Below are 17,706 nucleotides of genomic sequence, written 5' to 3'. Positions count from 1 at the left end.
TTTTTTTTTTTTTTTTGAAATGGAGTTTCACTCTTGTTACCCAGGCTGGAGTGCAATGGCGTGATCTCGGCTCACTGCAACCTCCGCCTCCTGGGTTCAAGCAATTCTCCTGCCTCAGCCTCCTGGGTAGCTGGGATTACAGGCATGCGCCACCATGCCCAACTAATTTTTTGTATTTTTAGTAGAGACAGGGTTTCACCATATTGACCAGGATGGTCTCGATCTCTTGACCTCATGATCCACCCACCTCGGCCTCCCAAAGTGCTGGGATTACAGGCTTGAGCCACCGCACCCGGCTTTTTTTTTTTTTTTTTTTTTTTTTTTTTTAAGATACAGCCTTGCTTTGTCACTCAGGCTGGAGTGCAGTGGTGTGATCTTGGCTCACTGCAGCTTTCACCTCTTGGGTTCAAATAATTCTTCTGCCACAGCCTCCTGAGTATCTGGGATTACAGGTGCCTGCCACCATGCCCAGCTATTTTTTTTTATTTTTAGTGGAGACGGGGTTTCACCATGTTGGCCAGGCTGGTTTCAAACTCCTGACCTCAGGTGATTCACCTGCCTCAGCCTCCCAAAGTTCAGGTATTACAAATGTGAGCCACTGTCTGGCTGATTTTACCAGGACTTTAATTTTTAATGAAGGATATATGTGATTCTTTTCTTTTTACTAATTGGAGACAGACTTTTGCTCTGTCGCCCAGGCTGGAATGCAGTAGCGTGTTCTCAGCTCACTGTAACCTCCGCCTCTCAGGTTCAAGTGATTTTCCTGCCTTAGGCTCCTGAGTAGCTGGGATTACAGGCAGCTACCACCACTCCTGGCTAATTTTTATATTTTTAGTAGAGACGGCATTTCACCTTGTTGCCCAGGCTGGTCTCAAACTCCTGACCTAAGGTGATCCACCTGCCTTGGTCTCCCAAAGTGCTCGGTGTCTCTTTCTGATGTGTTCTAATTCTCAAAAGTATTCATTAGCTCATCACATATTAGCGGAGTTCCTATGCTGTAGTAAGGAATTAGACAGCCAGCCCCTGGCCATATGGAAGGGACCCTCTGGTCTTTCATCTCACAAACATTTTGCCAAGTGTGTGCTCCGTGGCAAGCTATGAGCCAGGTGCTGGGATACAGAGATGAAAGGGACAGATCTCATTCTGGGTACCATGATGGCATAGAGGAGGCAGCTAATGCTGACTTGCTGGGCCAGGGCAGGCTTCCTTGAGGAATCAGTGACCGGGGCGTGTTAGGGAAAGGGAGATAGGGAGGGCAGGGGCAGGCACTCGGGGAAGGCCACACAGGCAGAGGGAACTTCCCAGTAATAGAGTCAAGCTCAAAGAGGGTCTTTAATTTATGAACATTTTCTTGTATTTGCAGAAGCTCCTTTAAATAATGGATCATCCCTCAGAATCGTGAATGTGGAAGAACATTATATTTTCAAATGGAATAATAATACAATCAGTGAAATAAATGTCAAAATTATTAGGGCAGAGATTAATGCCCACCAGAAAGGTAACTTTGATGAGGGTAGCAAGCATGCTTTCACTGGAAAGTATTTTTTTTTCTTTCTTCAAGTTTCTCATAATTATAACTCATAAAACTCAGTCAGACTTGTTTCTATGTGCATTTATGATTTAATCAATGAGTATATTTTGCGTGTCAAAATGCAATTTTACATAAGACACTATGGAGAATAATTTCTTTTCCTAGTGAAATGATACATGTTATGTTTTTATTTTGTTTTATTTTTAGGGATATTGACGCAGAGATTTGTAGTAAAATTTTTAAGCTATAGTAGTGGTAATGAGGAGGAATTATCTGGAAATCCAGGTAAGATGAGTATATGACAGTCATTGATCTTACAAACGTATTTTAGTTTGATACTCCCAGCCACCATCAGGATGATTATAAGTAACTCTCTCCAGTTTTAGTTTCTGACTCTGACCTTTTTCTTTATTCTCTTTCTCTCTTTTTTTTTTTTTTTTTTTTGAGGCAGGGTCTTGCCCTGTTGCCCAGGCTGGAGTGAGGTGGTGCAATTTCGGCTCACTGCAAACTCTGCCTCCTGGGTTCAAGCAGTTTTCCTGCCTCAGCCTCCTGAGTAGCTGGGATTACAGGCACGTACCACCATGCCTGGTAATTTTATTTTATTTTTTTAACCACACAACACAGGAAGCTTTATTTATCTGCTACTTCTCCAAAGAGAGGCTCGCAGGGTTGCTCACTTTAATACAATTTTTATATTTTTAGTAGAGACAGAGTTTCACCACGTTGTCTAGGCTGGTCTTGAACTCCTGACTTCAGGTGATCCCCTGGCCTTAGCCTCCCAAATGTTGTGATTACAGGCGTGAGCCACTGCCCAGCCTCTTTATTCTCTGTTGTAAAACTGTATTCTTCTTATGTATTTATTTTTTGAGACAGAGTTTCCCTCTTGTCACCCAGAATGGAGTGCAGTGGCATGATTTGGGCTCACTGAAACCTCTACCTCCTGAGTTCAAATGATTCTCCTCCAAGTAGCTGGGATTACAGGCATCTACCACCACGCTCAGCAAAGTTTTGTACTTTTAGTAGAGATAAGGTTTTGCCGTGTTGGCCAGACAGGTCTTGAACTCCTGACCTTAAGTAATCCACCCACCTCAGACTCCTAAAGTGCTGGGATTACAGGTGTAAGCTGCCATGCCTGGCCGACATGCTATTCTTTCTGTGATGGTAACATAATTTTTTTTTTACATAGTCTATAGTTTAGAGTTACAAGTTGTTGTAAATGTGAAGCATTTTTTCTCTTTAGTTACCGGTTTTTTGAGAGACATAATACATTTTAAATGTCGGTAAAATTATTATTATTTTTTTGAGACAGAGTCTCACTCTGTCACCCAGGGTGGAATGCAGTGCTTATGATCGCAACTCACTGCAGCCTTAACCTCCCAGGCATGGTGACATGTGCCTGTAGTCCCAGCTGCTACTGGGAAGGCTGAGGTAGGACGATCACTTGATCAGCCTCCCAAGTAGTTGGAACTATAGATGTGTGCCACCATGCCTGGCTCATTTTTGTATTTTTTGTAGAGATGGAGTCTTTGCTGGCTGGGCGTGGTGGCCGACACCTGCAATCCTAACACTTTGGAAGGCTGAGGTGGGCAGATTGCCTGAACTAAGGAGTTCGAGACCAGCTTGGGCAACACGGTGAAACCCCCTCTCTACAACAGTACAAAATATTAGACAGGTGTGGTGGTGTGTGTCTGTAGTCCCAGCTACTTGGGAGGCTGAGGCACGAGAATTGCTTGAACCTGGGAGATGGAGGTTGCAGTGAGCTGAGATCTCACCACTGTGCTACAGGCTGGGTGACAGAGCTAGACTTTGTCTCCAAAGAAAAAAAAAAAGAAAAAAACAAAAAAATAAGAGATAGAGTCTTGCTATGTTTCCTGGCTGGTCCTAACCTCCTGGGCTCAAGTGATCTGCCCACCTCAGCCTCCTAAAGTGTTGGGATTACAGGTGTAAGCTGCCATGCCTGGCCTAAAATTAACTTTTTAAGAAATAATGGAGGCCAGGCTTGGTGGCTCACGCCTGTAATCCCAGCGCTTTGGGAGGCCAAGGCTGAAGGATGGCTTGAGCCCAGGAGTTGGAGACTAGCCCTGGCAACATAGTGAAACCCTGTCTATACAAACAGATTTTTAAAAAATTAACTGTGTGTGGTGGCACATGCCTACAGTTCCAGCTACTCAGGAGGCTGAGGTGGAAGGATGGCTTGAGCCTGGGAAGTTAAGGCTGCAGTGAGGCCAGGAAGTTGAGGCTGCAGTGAGCTGTGATCACACCACTGCACTCCCGCCTGGGCAACAGAATGAGACCCTATTTAAAAAAAAAAAAAAGTTAAGAGCCAGAGCTGAGCAAACAGTGAAAAACCCAAGATAAAAAATCAATGCCAGACGTATGCACAGGTGCACAGGTACTCTAGAACTTCTGAGGAGGAGAAAGTTAATCATTGAACCAAACTTCTCTTTTTTTTGAGATGAAGTCTTGCTCTGTCTCCTAAGCTGGAGTGGCACAATCTTGGCTTACTGCAACCTCTGCCTCCTGGGTTCAAGTGATTCTCCTGCCCCAGCCTCCTGAGTAGCTGGGACTACAGGCATGAGCTACCATACCTGGCTAATTTTTGTATTTTTAGTAGAGACGGAGTTTCGCCATGTTGGCCAGACTCATCTCGAACCCCTAACCTCAAGTGATCTGCCTGCCTCAGCCTCCCAAAGTACTGGGATTACAGGCATGAGCCACTGTTCCCAGCTATTGAACCAAACTTCTGATCCTTAAGGAGCTTTGTTGAGTGTCCAGTTTGCATGAGGCGTTGCTCTCAGTGCTGGAGGTAAAGCAGTGAGCGAGTTGGGGTCCCTGCCCTTGGTGAGTTTCCATCCTGGGGTTGTGCGGAGGGGTTGTGCCTTGAAGAGCAGAGGGTGCGTATTGGGACCAGGGGTAACCTGAGTGAAGCCTAGGAGGCAGATATGAGCATGAAATACACATGGCAAGGCTGGGTGTTCAGCAATGATGGGACGTAAAGCTGGAAACCCAAAAATGATGCATGAACCTGATTGGACCCTGTTTTTTGTTTGTTTGTTTGTTTGTTTTTCAAGACAGAGCCTCATTCTCTTGCCCAAGCTGGAGTGCAGTGGTGCAGTCTCGGCTCATTGCAACCTCTGCCTCCAGGTTCAAGTAATTCTCCTGCCTCAGCCTCCTGAGTAGCTGGGACTACAGGCATGTGCCACCATGCCTGGTTAATTTTTTTTTTTTTTTTTTTTTTTTGTGGCTGGGTTTCTCCATATTGGTCAGGCTGGTCTCGAACTTCTAACCTCAGGTGATCTGCCCTCCATGGCCTCCCAAAGTGCTGGGATTACCGGCATAAGCCACCATGCCTGGCCTAATTTTGTATTTTTAGTAGAGTTGGGGTTTCTCCTTGTTGGCCAGGCTGGTCTTGAGCTCCTAACCTCAGGTGATCCACCCACCTTGGCCTCCCACAGTGCTGAGATTACAGGCATGAGCCACTGCACCTGGCTTTCCACAGCTTATTTTAAATGGTCCTGCAAAAAAAAAAAAAAAAAAAAAAAAAACCCATATGTGTCTGTACATGTTTATCTAATTTGAGCGTCTCTAATCTGAAAATCTGAAATCCAAAGTGCTCTAAAATTTGAAATCCAAAGTGCCCTAAAATCTGAGACTTTTGGATCACCGACATGGTACCACAAGGGGGAAATTCCACACCTGACGCCTTTGCTTTCTGATGGCTCAGTGTCCACAAACTTCATGCACAAAGTTTCTTATACAAAATTATTAAAAATATAGTATAAAATTACCTTTGGGCTATCTGTATAACGTGTATATGGAACATGAATATCATGTTTAGTCTTGGGTCTTGTCCTCAAGATAACTTTTTTTTTTTTTTTTGAGATGAAGTCTCACTCTGTGGCCCAGGCTGGAGTTCAGTGGTGCAATTTTAGCTCACTGCAACCTCTGCCTCCTGGGTTCAAGTGATTCTCATGGCTCAGTTTCCTGAGTAGCTGGGATAACAGACCTGTGCCACCATGCCTGGCTAATTTTTGTATTTTTAGTAGAGATGGGGTTTCACTGTCTTGGCCAGGCTGGTCTTGAACTCCTGACCTCAAGTAATCTGTCCATCTCGGCCTCTTAAAGTGCTGAGATTATAAGCTTGAGCCACGGTGCACCGCCAAGATTACTCAGGTGTATGCGAACATTCCAAAATTGGAAAAAATTCCAGACACTTCTGGTCTCAAGCATTTCAGATAAGGGATGTGCAACCTGTATGATATAGTTAAGATAAATATGGCCAAATATTAACAAAGTTGATTTTGATGTGGTTGTATTGATGTTCATGGTACTACTTTCAACTTTTCTGTACATGTGAACATTTTCGTAGTAAAATATTGGAAGCAATAAGTTGCATTAATAGGAGATGGATAGGAATATGACCTAGCAACAGACCTTGGGGTTGAATGGATTTACTGGAAAAGGTTCTATTGAAAGATATGGTCGGGCTCACACCTTTAATCCTAGCACTTTGGGAGGCTGAGGCAGGTGGATCACTTGAGGTCAGGCGTTAGAAGCCAGACTGGCCAACATGGGGAAACCCTGTCTCTACTAAATATTCAAAAAAATAGCCTGAGGTGGTGGTAGGCACCTGTAATCTCAGCTACTTGTGAGGCTGAGGCAAGAGAATCACTTGAGCCCAGGAGGCAGAGGTTGCAGTGAGCCAGATCACACCACTGCAATCCAGCCTGGGCAACAGAGTGAGAATCCATTTCAAAAAAAAAAAATTACTTTGGTTTAAATGTCTTCTATGAGCCCCTGTAATAAGCAGTATTCTCATTCAGCAAGTGTTCCTTAACTGGCTTGATAAGTACCTCTGTGTCTCTTGCAGGAGAGGTCCAAGACTGACTCATGCCTGCAGTTTATTTTTCAGGTTTTATTATTAAAACGTATTTTTTATATTGAATGAATGTCCTTGTCTGTTAAAAAAAAAAAAAGGAGCTGGGCGTGGTGGTTGATGCCTGTAATTCCAGCATTTTGGGAGGCCAAGGCGGGCGGATGATGAGATCAGGAGTTTGAGACCAGCCTGGCCAACATGGCGAGACCCCCGTCTCTACAAAAATGCAAAAATTAACATGATGGTGGGTGCCTGTAGTCCCAGCTACTTGGGAGGCTGAGGTGGGACAATCGCTTGAACCCAGGAGGTGGAGGTTGCAGTGAGCTGAGATTGGGCATTGCACTCCAGCCTGGGTGACTAAGCAAGACTCTGTCTCAAATAAAAACAACAACACACAAAAAAGCTATCAATGAAGGTTTCATCTTTCTCTCAAGGGTATTTTAGAAAGCTTCATCTATATATTTTCTTTCATTGTGTATTTCTCTTTTGTATTGTTTGCTGAGTTACGGCTTGCTATGCTAGAGTATAGGCGGAAACATGCTCATTCTCCTTTGTCATGTTTGTCTAGGTTACCAACTTGGCAAGCCTGTCCGAGCTCTAAATATCAACAGGACGAATAATGTCACGACTTTACATCTTTGGCAGTCAGGTAATCCGGTTTGATCATTATGATTAGCCCTCTGACAAACTGGTGTTAGAAGTATTTTTTATTTTGTATATTGTAGTATGTAGTAATCTAATCAAGCGCTCAATTATTTTAAAGCCTGGTTGGTTTATTTAGCAGAGAGGTACATGCTGCTGAATAACAGTGATGGTGGTTTTTCATGCTTCTACAGCTTTTTTTTTTTTTTTTGAGACGGAGTTTCGCTCTTGTTACCCAGGCTGGAGTGCAATGGCGCGATCTCGGCTCACCGCAACCTCCGCCTCCCGGGTTCAGGCAATTCTCCTGCCTCAACCTCCTGAGTAGCTGGGATTACAGGCATGCGCCACCATGCCCAGCTAATTTTTTTTTGTATTTTTAGTAGAGACGGGGTTTCACCATGTTGACCAGGATGGTCTCGATCTTTTGACCTCGTGATCCACCCGCCTCAGCCTCCCAAAGTGCTGGGATTACAGGCTTGAGCCACCGCGCCCGGCTGCTTCTACAGCTTTTTAAGAAGAAATGCTAACCTTGTTTGCACCTAAAGTAAAGTGCTGGTTGCTAGTAAAAGAGATTTAAATAGGAGATTGGCTTGAGAGTGCCATGCTGTTCTTGCCTATACCCCAGGATGGTGCTAATTGGAGACAGGAGAATAACTTCATTCTGAACTATGGGAAATCTGTGGTCAGTGATCATTATCCACATCTACCAGAGGCAATATCGTTTTCTTTTTTTTTTTTTTTAAGAAGAGGAAGAAAGAGAAAGAGGAAGAGGGAGAGAGGATGGGGGTATTGCTTTATTGCCCGGGCTAGAATGCAGTCTAAATATGGGTATGCCTATAATTGTCCTTAATAATGGAGACATGAAAGAAAATGAGGGAAGAGAATAGCAAACAAGGAGCCAACCAAGATTTCTTTTAAACTTCTAAGTTGATATGATGTGGTACTGATAAGAGTGTATATTTTGTATATTTAAAATGGAGAGTTCTATAAATGTTAATTACATTTACTTGTTCCAGATTTGAGTTCAAGTCCTGAATATCGTTGTTAATTTTCTGTCTCATTGATCTGTCTAATATTAATGTTGAAGTCTCCCACTATTATTATGTGGGAGTCTAAGTCTCTTTATAAGTCTTGTATGTCTGCGTATTCCTGTATTGGGTGCGTATATATTTAGGATCTTTAGCTGGCAATATCGTTTTCTGAAGAAACCACCAGAAACCACTGCTCAGGGTCTGGGAATTCTGATACAAAAAGGCATCTTTGTTCAGCTTTGAAAGGATTAGATTAACAGTGACATCAGCTTTTGAAAACTGGAAACTTTATTTTACTTACTATTTTCTCCCTGTTTTTCAAGAAAACCTTTGAAGTTAATCTTTACTTTTATTTAGCAAAAAGTAGCAAGAGGATAATCTTTTTCTTTTATAGCTGGAAGGGGTTTGTGTACATCAGCAAATTTCAAACCCATTTTATTTGGAGAAAATGCACTCTCTGGATGCCTGTTAGAAGTTGGGATTAATGAAAATTGTACGCAGCTCAGGTGAGTATTTCATTGATGAATTTATCTGCAATGTGAATGGTTTGCTTAAAATTAATTCATGGCCAGGCATAGTGGCTCAACGCCTGTAATCCCAGCACTTTGGGAGGCTGAGGCGGGTGATCACGAGGGCAGGAGTTTAAGACCAGCCTGACCAAGATGGCAAAACCCTGTCTCTACTAAAATACAAAAGTTAGCTGGGCACAGTGGCAGGCGCCTGTAATCCCAGCTACTTGGGAGGCTGAGGCAGGAGAATTGCTTCAACCTGGGCGGCAGAGGTTGCAGTGAGCTGAGATTGTGCCACTGCACTCCAGCCTGGGCAACAGAGTGAGAGTCCATCTAAAAAAAAAAAATTTATTCACTACAGGAATATCAAAGACAACATTAATTATGAAAAATTAGCGTCAATTAAAACTTGTAAAAGTGATAATAAATAAATACAGACATGTAATAGAATTTAGAGTTGATTCAAACATCAATATGAGGGAAAATAGACCTCTTTCTTGGGACGAAAGCCAGTTCATCCACATTTAAGCAAATTTCTCTGCCAAAGTTTGTTCAGCTCACTGGAACCTCTTTTTTTTTTGTTGTTGAGATGAAGTCTCACTTTGTCACCTAGGCTGGAGTGCAGTGGCACAATCTCAGCTTACTGCAGCCTCTGCCTCCCTGGTTCAAGCAATTCTCCTGCCTCAGGCACCCTGAGTAGCTGGGATTACAGGCGTGCACCACCACACCTGGCTGATTTTTTTGTATTTTTGGTAGAGACGGGGTTTCACATGTTGGTCTTGAATTCCTGACCTTAAGTTACCTGCCCACCAAGGCCTCCCAAAGTGCTAGGATTACAGGTATGAGCCACCACACCCGGCCTCATTGGAACCTTATACTCCTAGAGCTATGAAAAAGGCCAGGACAAGGTATAATTTGGGTGATTAACATTTTTGTTTTTGAGACAGGGTCTCACTGTGTTGCCCAGGCTTGGGTGCAGTGGTACAATTATGGCGTACTGCAGCCTCAACCTCCTCAGGCTCAGTAGGCCCATCTGCCTTGGCCTCCTAAAGTGCTGGGATTACAGGCGTGAGCCACTGTGCCTGGCCTATATTCTGTTTTTGTATTTTTTGGACAGTAGCCATCCTAATAAATAAGAAGTGGTATCTCCTTGTGGTTTTGCTTGCATGCATTTTTTTGGCTTGCCTTTTTTTTTTGAGACAAGGTCTCACTCTCATCCAGACTGGAGTGCAGTGGTATGATCACGGCTGACTATAGCCCGACCCCACTGAGCTCAGGTGATCCTCCCACTTCAGCCTCCCAAATATCTTGGAGTACAGGTGTACCTCAATGCCTGGCTGATTTTTCATATTTTTTGTAGAGATGGGGTTTCACCATGTTGCTCAGGCTGGTCTCAAACTCCTGGGCTCAAACAATCTGCCTGCCTGGGCCTCCCAAAGTGTTGGGGTTACAAGTGTGAGCCATGGTGCCCAGCCTGCGTGCATTCTTACACAAATTTTATCTGTCACGTATCCCAAGATGTGTAGTTCTTTGGGGAGCAGGAAGAAAATGGGGGAGACATTGAGAAGTTAAGGAAAACTGGTACAAATTGTTGGCAGCAGCTCCTGATTATGGGTTGTGAGGTCTGAGTCCATGGGCAGAGACCCTCTCCCACAGTTCCTGAAATCTGTGCCCTCCACTGACAGTGCCAGGAAGGAGGAGGGATGCTATGTTCCAATGCTTAGTCTTCACTGAATTTTAAGACTCAAAATCCCAGCTAGATATTTAGGTTACTTTTACTATTGGATCACTCTGGCCCACCAGGTAACTTGATGTGTGCTCTAACCACCTCCTAAGTTTGGTGACCGTCAGCAGAATCTTTGAGCCATGTGATCCCAACTTGTTACTAACATTTTTTTTTTTTTTTGAGACAGGGTCTTGCTGTGTTACCCATGCTGCAGTGCAGTGGTGTGATCTCGGCTCACTGCAGCCTCAACCCTGCAAGGCTCATGCACTCTTCCCACCTTAGCCTCCCGAGTAGTTGGGACTATAGGCACATGCCCTCATGCCTGGCTAATTTTTGTATTTATAGTAGAGGCAAGGTTTTGCTATATTGCCCAGGCTGGTCTTGAACTCTTGAGCTCAAGGAATCCTCTCACCTTAGCCTCCCAAAGGGTTGGGATTACAGGTGTGAGCCACTGCTCCTGGCTAAATTACTAACATTTTAAATCTAAAGTAAAATATTGCTTCTCTATGCCCTCCTCCAGCTGTGTAGGTCCATCCTGGGAAGGCCATCAAACACACCCATTCCATGGGTGACACCCCACCAGTTTTTAATGCCAGTTCCTCTGGTAGTTTTTTTTTAAAGGCATCGTTTCACTCTTGTTGCCCAGGCTGTAGTGCAATGGTGCAATCTTGGCTCACCACAACCTCCGCCTCCCAGGTTCAAGCTATTCTCCTGCCTCAGCCTCCTGAGTAGCTGGGATTACAGGCATGTGCCACCCTGCCTGGCTAATTTTATATTTTTAGTAGATAGGCTTTCTCCCTGTTGGTCAGGCTGGCTTTGAACTTCCACCCTCAGTTGATGGCCTGCCTCAGCCTCTCAAAGTGCTGGGATTACAGGCGTGAGCCACTGCACTAGGCCCCTCTGGCAGTTTTTCATTTAGGCACTTGGAAGTGAAACCGGGACATTGACTGGAAAGGACTTTAGGACAAGACCTGCTGGCCATGAGCTGAGAAATGTCTTACTCTCTTGCAGGGTGAGTGCTGTTGAAAGACTTGATTCATTAATACAAGCGACTCATGTTGCAATGAGAGGCAACTCCGATTACACTGATCTTAGTGATGGCTGGCTTGAAATAATACGTAAGTCAAAGTGGGTTACAATAAAGCCTGTAATTTGGTTGCTGTGACTGCCAACTGTAGTTGCAGCATTAGGGTCCAACCCAGTAGGTCATCTTCCTGAGGCTTAACTGTGCTTAACTGGATGTTTGTTCAAAGGTTAGCTCTCCAGGCAGGAAACTTGGCATGTCTTTTTCTTCTTATTCACGATACCTTTTTTGTTTTTAGAGACAGGGTCTTATTCTGTCACCCAGGCTGGTGTGCAGTGGTGCAATCACAGCTCACTGCAGCCTCATCTTCCCAGGCTCAAGAGATCCTCCCGCCTCAGCCTCCCAAGTAGCTGGCACTACAGGTGTGTGCTATCACATCCGGCTAATTTTTTGTATTATTTGTAGAGATGGATTTTGCCATGTTGCCCAGCCTGGTCATCAACTCCTGGGCTCAAGTGATCTGCCCACCTCAACCTCTGAAAGTGTTGAGATTACAGGCGTGAGGCACTGAGCCTGGCCAACAACAATCTTTGTAAAATAAAGTCCAGGTTGGGAGCAGTGGCTCATGCTTATAATCTCAGCACTTTGGAGGCCAATGCAAGAGAATTGCTTGAGGCCAGGAGTTTAAGACCAGCCTGGGCAACAAAGTGAGACCTTGTCCCTACAAAAACTTTAAAATATTAGGTGTGGTGGCATGTGCCTGCAGTCACTGCTACTTGGGATGCTGGGGAAAGAGGATTGCTTGAGTCTAGGAGTTTGAGGCTGCAGTGATGAGCTCTGATTACACCACCGCACCCCAGCCTGGATGACAGAGCAAGATCCTCACTCTAAAAATAAAACAAAATAAAATAAAATACATTGAAGCAAAGTCCAAGCGAGGTTTGAAGATTTTTAGTGCACTTCAGTTTGCATTGCTGTTTTTGATTGCCAGGAATACAGGCATTTGGAATTGACTTTGTAATTTATAAAGGTAATTTTGTTAACTTAAAAGAAAATAAAATGATTGAAAATATTGTGCTAAGTGATGGAAGCCAGACACAAAAGACCACATATTGTATGACTCAATTTATATGCAATGTCTAGAATGGGCAATGTATAGAGACAGCAGGTTAGTGGATGCCAGAGACTGAGGAGTTGGGAGGAAATGGGGAGAGACTGCCATGGATAAAGGATTTCTTACTTTGCAGAGCAATAAAATGTTCTAAAACAGAATCTGCTGATTGTTATGCAGCTTTGTGACTATACCAAAAACCATCGAATTATACACTTTAAGTGGGTAGAGTGTATAGCATATCAATTACATCTCAATAAAGTTGTTAAGAAAGAAAGTAATTAAGGTAGAACAGATCTAATAACAGCAGGGATCATGGGGGCCAGATTAAAAGACTTGACAGCCCAGTGCCTTTGGCCAAAGATATTTGCAGTGTTGAGCTGGCAAGTAGATCGCACACAAAGGAAAGAAGATACACCACATACACATGGAGTAAAGGTTAGGCAGACTTTATAGCTTCTTCACCAGCCCCGATTTCACCTCAAATCCCAAATGTCCTTTGAGTCATGGAGATCCAGCTCATTGCGTTATGTTGGAGAGGCCTAAGGTCACAGTGAGTTTTGGCAGAGTTAGAATGAACACCCAGTGTTCCAACTCTTTTCTCTGTTCCCTGGTAGTAAGTTAAGTGATGTCTTCCCAATTTCTGAGGGAGTCTTGAAAGTGTAAATACTTTGAAGAGAAAACTTATTTTATTGAGCTAATTAATGGAATTGCCTTTTGGGGCCAGAAAGAGCCCAGTGACTGCGTCTCTGCTTTCCCCCGCCTCGCTCTCCCTGCAGACATTGCTGTGCGCCCCTCCTCTGCCTGGGGAGCAGCCCTCTGGATCCTGCCCTTGCCCTTTCCATCCCCTCTGAGGTCAGCTGGGCTCAGTGGGCTGGAATTCACACAAGGGCCCATCCAGACACACACACATGTATTGTGCCCACTCCTTGTGATTGGGGTCATGGTGATGAGGACCCTTACTGCCCTCGTGGTGGTCATGGATCATGTGATACGTCTGTGAGCTTGAGGTGCCCCAGACCACTCTCTGACTTGGGGAGGAAGACCTGTTGGACCCCTACCCCCAGAGGGCACTCAGGCTGCTGTTTGCTTATCCATCTGGTGCTCAGGGCATGGGGCCAAGACCCAGATCCTCATTTGCAAACGGAACCCAGAGGTCAAGCTTGTCAAGCCCTGGGCTCTGCCACCCAGGCCAGATAGATAGGCTATGGGATGACCCTGAGGGCTGGAGAGAAGTCAGCACTTGGTAAATAAAAGGTAGGGGAAATGTCTAGATGGAGAACCCAGGTTGGTTAGTTACGAAATCAGTGTGGTAATGACATTTTGTTGCCTTCAAGGTAGAAGGGATTAGCTTTTATTTCATGTTTGAGCCAAAATGCAACCTTGATCCTGGTTAATAAGCAGAGGAGAAGTGGTGTTGACACATGTATAAAGAAATTACACATAAAAACGGCACTACTGACCTTCAGAATTCCTGAAGGAGCAAAGACCCCCCTTCAGAGGAGCGGTAGAACCTACCCCACTTCCTCTCATTGACCTTGCTGGGTTTTCTCATCAGTGCTAGTTTTCAAGGTGAATGAAAATTAATTTCTCATTCAATTTCATTCTCTTCCAATTTATATTATGATAACACATTAGGAAATTACTTATCTATCAAATACATACTAAAGTTGTTAGTATGGATTTTGAGTTTGTAAAATTTTTAATTATTATTATTTTTGAGATGGAGTCTCACTTTGCTGCCCAGGCTGGAGTGCAGCGGCATGATCTCTGCTCACTGCAAACTCCACCTCCCAGGTTCAAGTGATTCTCCTGCCTCAGCCTCCCAAGTAGCTGGGATTACAGGTGTGAGCCACTGTGACCGGCTGATTTTTATTTGTATTTTTTGAGATGAGGTTCTCACTCTGTGTCCAGGCTGAAGTGTAGTGGTGCCATGGTGCCGTCACTGCAGCCTTGACTGCCCAGGCTGCAGCAATCCTCTCACCTTAGTCTCCTGGGTAGCTGGGACTACAGGTATGTGGCACCTTGCCTGGATATTTTTCTTCTCTAAAAGATGGGGTTTTGCTGTGTTGCCCAGGCTGGTTTCAAACTCCTGGGCTCAAGCAGTCCTTCTACCTCCACTTCCCAAAGTGCTAGGATTACAGGTCTGAGCCACTGTGCCTGGCCTAAAGTTGTTAGTATGGATTTTAAATATCTTACACAGCTTTTGCTAGAACTGTGACTGCATGGAATAACTATGGCATTTTACTGCAATTATATATGTTTTGTTAAAAGACTGGGTAGAAGGCCGGGCGCAGTGGCTCAAGCCTGTAATCCCAGCACTTTGGGAGGCCGAGGCGGGTGGATCACGAGGTCAAGAGATCGAGACCATCCTGGTCAACATGGTGAAACCCCGTCTCTACTAAAAATACAAAAAATTAGCTGGGCATGGCGGCGCGTGTTTGTAATCCCAGCTACTCAGGAGGCTGAGGCAGGAGAATTGCCTGAACCCAGGAGGTGGAGGTTGCAGTGAGCTGAGATCGCACCATTGCACTCCAGCCTGGTAACAAGAGCAAAACTTCGTCTCAAAAAAAAAAAAAAAAAAGGCTGGGTAGATTTCAATGGGGAGCTCGAAAAGTGAATCATGATTTATGGCTTTACTATGTGGGTCAGGGCTTTTAAATTCCAGTGACTGGCCTAACATACAAGGAAACGCTTTAAACACAGTTTTTGGTAGGTGGTGCCATCCTATGCCTTGTAGACTTCAAGGGATAACACAGTTATGGAGTGACAAGTAACCAGAGCCTGTAAGAGACTAAAGCCTCATTAATGTGATGCTTACCTAATATTATTTCCCATTTTGGTTAGGAAAACATCAAATCGTAAGAAAACTTATCAAATTATTCTTTGAAAAGTGTGAACTTAACATTTCCGTAGGTGTGGATGCCCCTGATCCGGGTGCGGACCTGCTGGCTGGCAGTGTGAATGGCGTCTGCCTGGATATTCCTGCCCAGCTGAGCATCCGCATCCTCATCTCGGATGCTGGCGCAGTGGAAGGGATTACTCAGCAGGAGATACTTGGCGTAGAGACAAGGTATGATTACATCTTGGATCACTGTAGTTTAGAGAGAGTCAGGAAAGTTGAGGATGTTCTGAACAATAGGGAAATGCTCACTTAGAATCTGATTGTTTATTTACAACTTGCAATTATTAGCAAGATGTTTATATACAGATATGGAATATGTATGAACTATGGAGACTTGGTCTCACAAGTATTTATAAAGCTATATGTAAAAGATTCTGCAAGGTATTTTAGGGAGTACAAAGAAGAGTAAGGGCTACTCAGTGCTAAGTATATTTTGAAATCCATGAATGTAACTGACATGCTGATCAGAGAATATTGCCTGTTGTTAGAGACTTTGGCAGCAGATAGGTTCAAATCACGGCTGTCCCACTGACGAGCTGTGTGGCCCTAGGCAATCACTTAACCTTTCTGAGCTGTAGTTTCCTCCTCTGTAATATGGTGATAATATCTTTATGTATCAAGCCTCCATCAATTTTAAGTGACAGATGCCCAGTTCATACTGACTTAAGCAAAAAGGAGAGTTTTTTGGTTCAAGTTCAGAGTAATCCACATACAGCTAGTTCATGGTTCCTGGTTCCAGTGTGGTCAGGGATCTTTTTATTTTCTTTCTCCTCTTTCTTTGGGTTGGCTTCATTCTCAGGGAGGTTCTCCTCAAGAGATGGCAAAGATGAACACCAGCAATCCAGGCTTATATCACTACAGCAAGTCCAGTGGGGAGAGACCCTCCTTCCTCCTCTATCTCAAAATAGATCCGGGCAGACTTTTATTGGTTCAGTTTGGGTCACATGCTCCTTTCTAAACCAATCCCTATGGCTGGGGCAATGAACAGTTCTGATTGACTAGGCTCAGATGATAGGTGCACCTCTGGACTGGGCCAGTCCCTTCTGGTTCCCTGAACTGGGAATGGGGAGTGGTGGCTCTGCTAGGGAAAATGTGAGTGCAGTTACCACCTCCACAGTACTCTTGAGGATAACATGAGATGGTGTGTAGAAAGTGCCTGATCTCGGCCGGGCGCGGTGGCTCAAGCCTGTAATCCCAGCACTTTGGGAGGCCGAGGCGGGTGGATCACGAGGTCAAGAGATCGAGACCATCCTGGTCAACATGGTGAAACTCCGTCTCTACTAAAAATACTGAAAATTAGCTGGGCGTGGTGGTGTGTGCCTGTAATCCCAGCTACTCAGGAGGCTGAGGCAGGAGAAATGCCTGAACCCAGGAGGCGGAGGTTGCGGTGAGCCGAGATCGCGCCATTGCACTCCAGCCTGGGTAACAAGAGCAAAACTCTGTCTCAAAAAAAAAAAAAAAAAAAAAAAAGAAAGTGCCTGATCTCTGCCTTGAACATGGAAAGCCCTCAATAAGTGGCTAGCTGCTGCTTTTATTATTACATTGTTTGAGAAAAACAGGTGATGAACAAAGTTACCTTTGATGGCATCTGTGTAAAATGCCCTGGCTGGAGAGGAGTGAGATTGGCAGGAATACTGGCAGCTGTCGTTGGGTAATAGGTCCATGAGGGTTATTATGAGCTTCTCTTCTCTCTCCTTGGGTCTGTCTGTGGAAATGGACATAATACAAAGAAAAAAACAGCACAGGTAGAATGTGAAACTTCTTAAGAGAACCTCAGCTTATATTGCGATTGCATCTGTTACCTGCTGTTCTTAGTGGAATAGAACCGAATGGTGGCTGTGCCGACCATGTGATCTCTCCCTCCTAGGTTCTCCTCGGTGAACTGGCAGTACCAGTGTGGGCTTACCTGTGAGCACAAGGCCGACCTTCTCCCTATCAGTGCATCGGTCCAGTTTATTAAAATTCCTGCACAGTTACCCCGCCCACTGACAAGGTATTCCAGTCGCTCACCTAGTTGACATTAGGAAGCAGAAAAATATATATTTGAAAATTGGAAGTTTATTCCTTTAATCAAGTTTTGACGCTTTTCACTTGTAGTTTTTGTAACTCTCTAAAATGTTTTGTAGATTCCAGATCAATTATACAGAGTATGACTGCAACAGAAATGAAGTGTGTTGGCCACAACTTCTATATCCATGGACTCAGTATTATCAAGGTAGGGTGAAACAGATTTCTATGATCAATTATGTTATGTCAATTTAAAACTTTTTAAAAATGATATCTAAATGTTACAGAAAGCGTAAAACATATAGAAACTTAAAACAGGCCTGGCACGGTGGCTCAAGCCTGTA

At 44.3% G+C, this 17,706-nt stretch overlaps 1 protein-coding gene across 2 annotated transcripts in view; it reads left to right on the top strand.

The window, feature by feature from the left end:
• Window positions 1–17,706, top strand: part of TCTN2 (tectonic family member 2) — a 36,443-nt gene that overhangs the window by 17,703 nt on the left and 1,034 nt on the right. For both annotated transcript variants that reach the window (XM_039471922.2, XM_039471921.2), the window contains exons 10-17: window positions 1,364–1,498; window positions 1,739–1,816; window positions 6,976–7,056; window positions 8,475–8,586; window positions 11,327–11,433; window positions 15,367–15,523; window positions 17,223–17,348; window positions 17,482–17,570. In XM_039471922.2, the coding sequence (XP_039327856.1) occupies window positions 1,364–1,498; window positions 1,739–1,816; window positions 6,976–7,056; window positions 8,475–8,586; window positions 11,327–11,433; window positions 15,367–15,523; window positions 17,223–17,348; window positions 17,482–17,570 (885 nt within the window). The remainder of the gene's footprint in view (window positions 1–1,363; window positions 1,499–1,738; window positions 1,817–6,975; window positions 7,057–8,474; window positions 8,587–11,326; window positions 11,434–15,366; window positions 15,524–17,222; window positions 17,349–17,481; window positions 17,571–17,706) is intronic.

This window comes from Saimiri boliviensis, chromosome 7, assembly GCF_048565385.1.
Source record: "Saimiri boliviensis isolate mSaiBol1 chromosome 7, mSaiBol1.pri, whole genome shotgun sequence".
Taxonomy (NCBI): domain Eukaryota; kingdom Metazoa; phylum Chordata; class Mammalia; order Primates; family Cebidae; genus Saimiri; species Saimiri boliviensis.
Note: the sequence above shows the minus strand (reverse complement) of the source record. Positions and strands in the feature narration are given on the sequence as shown.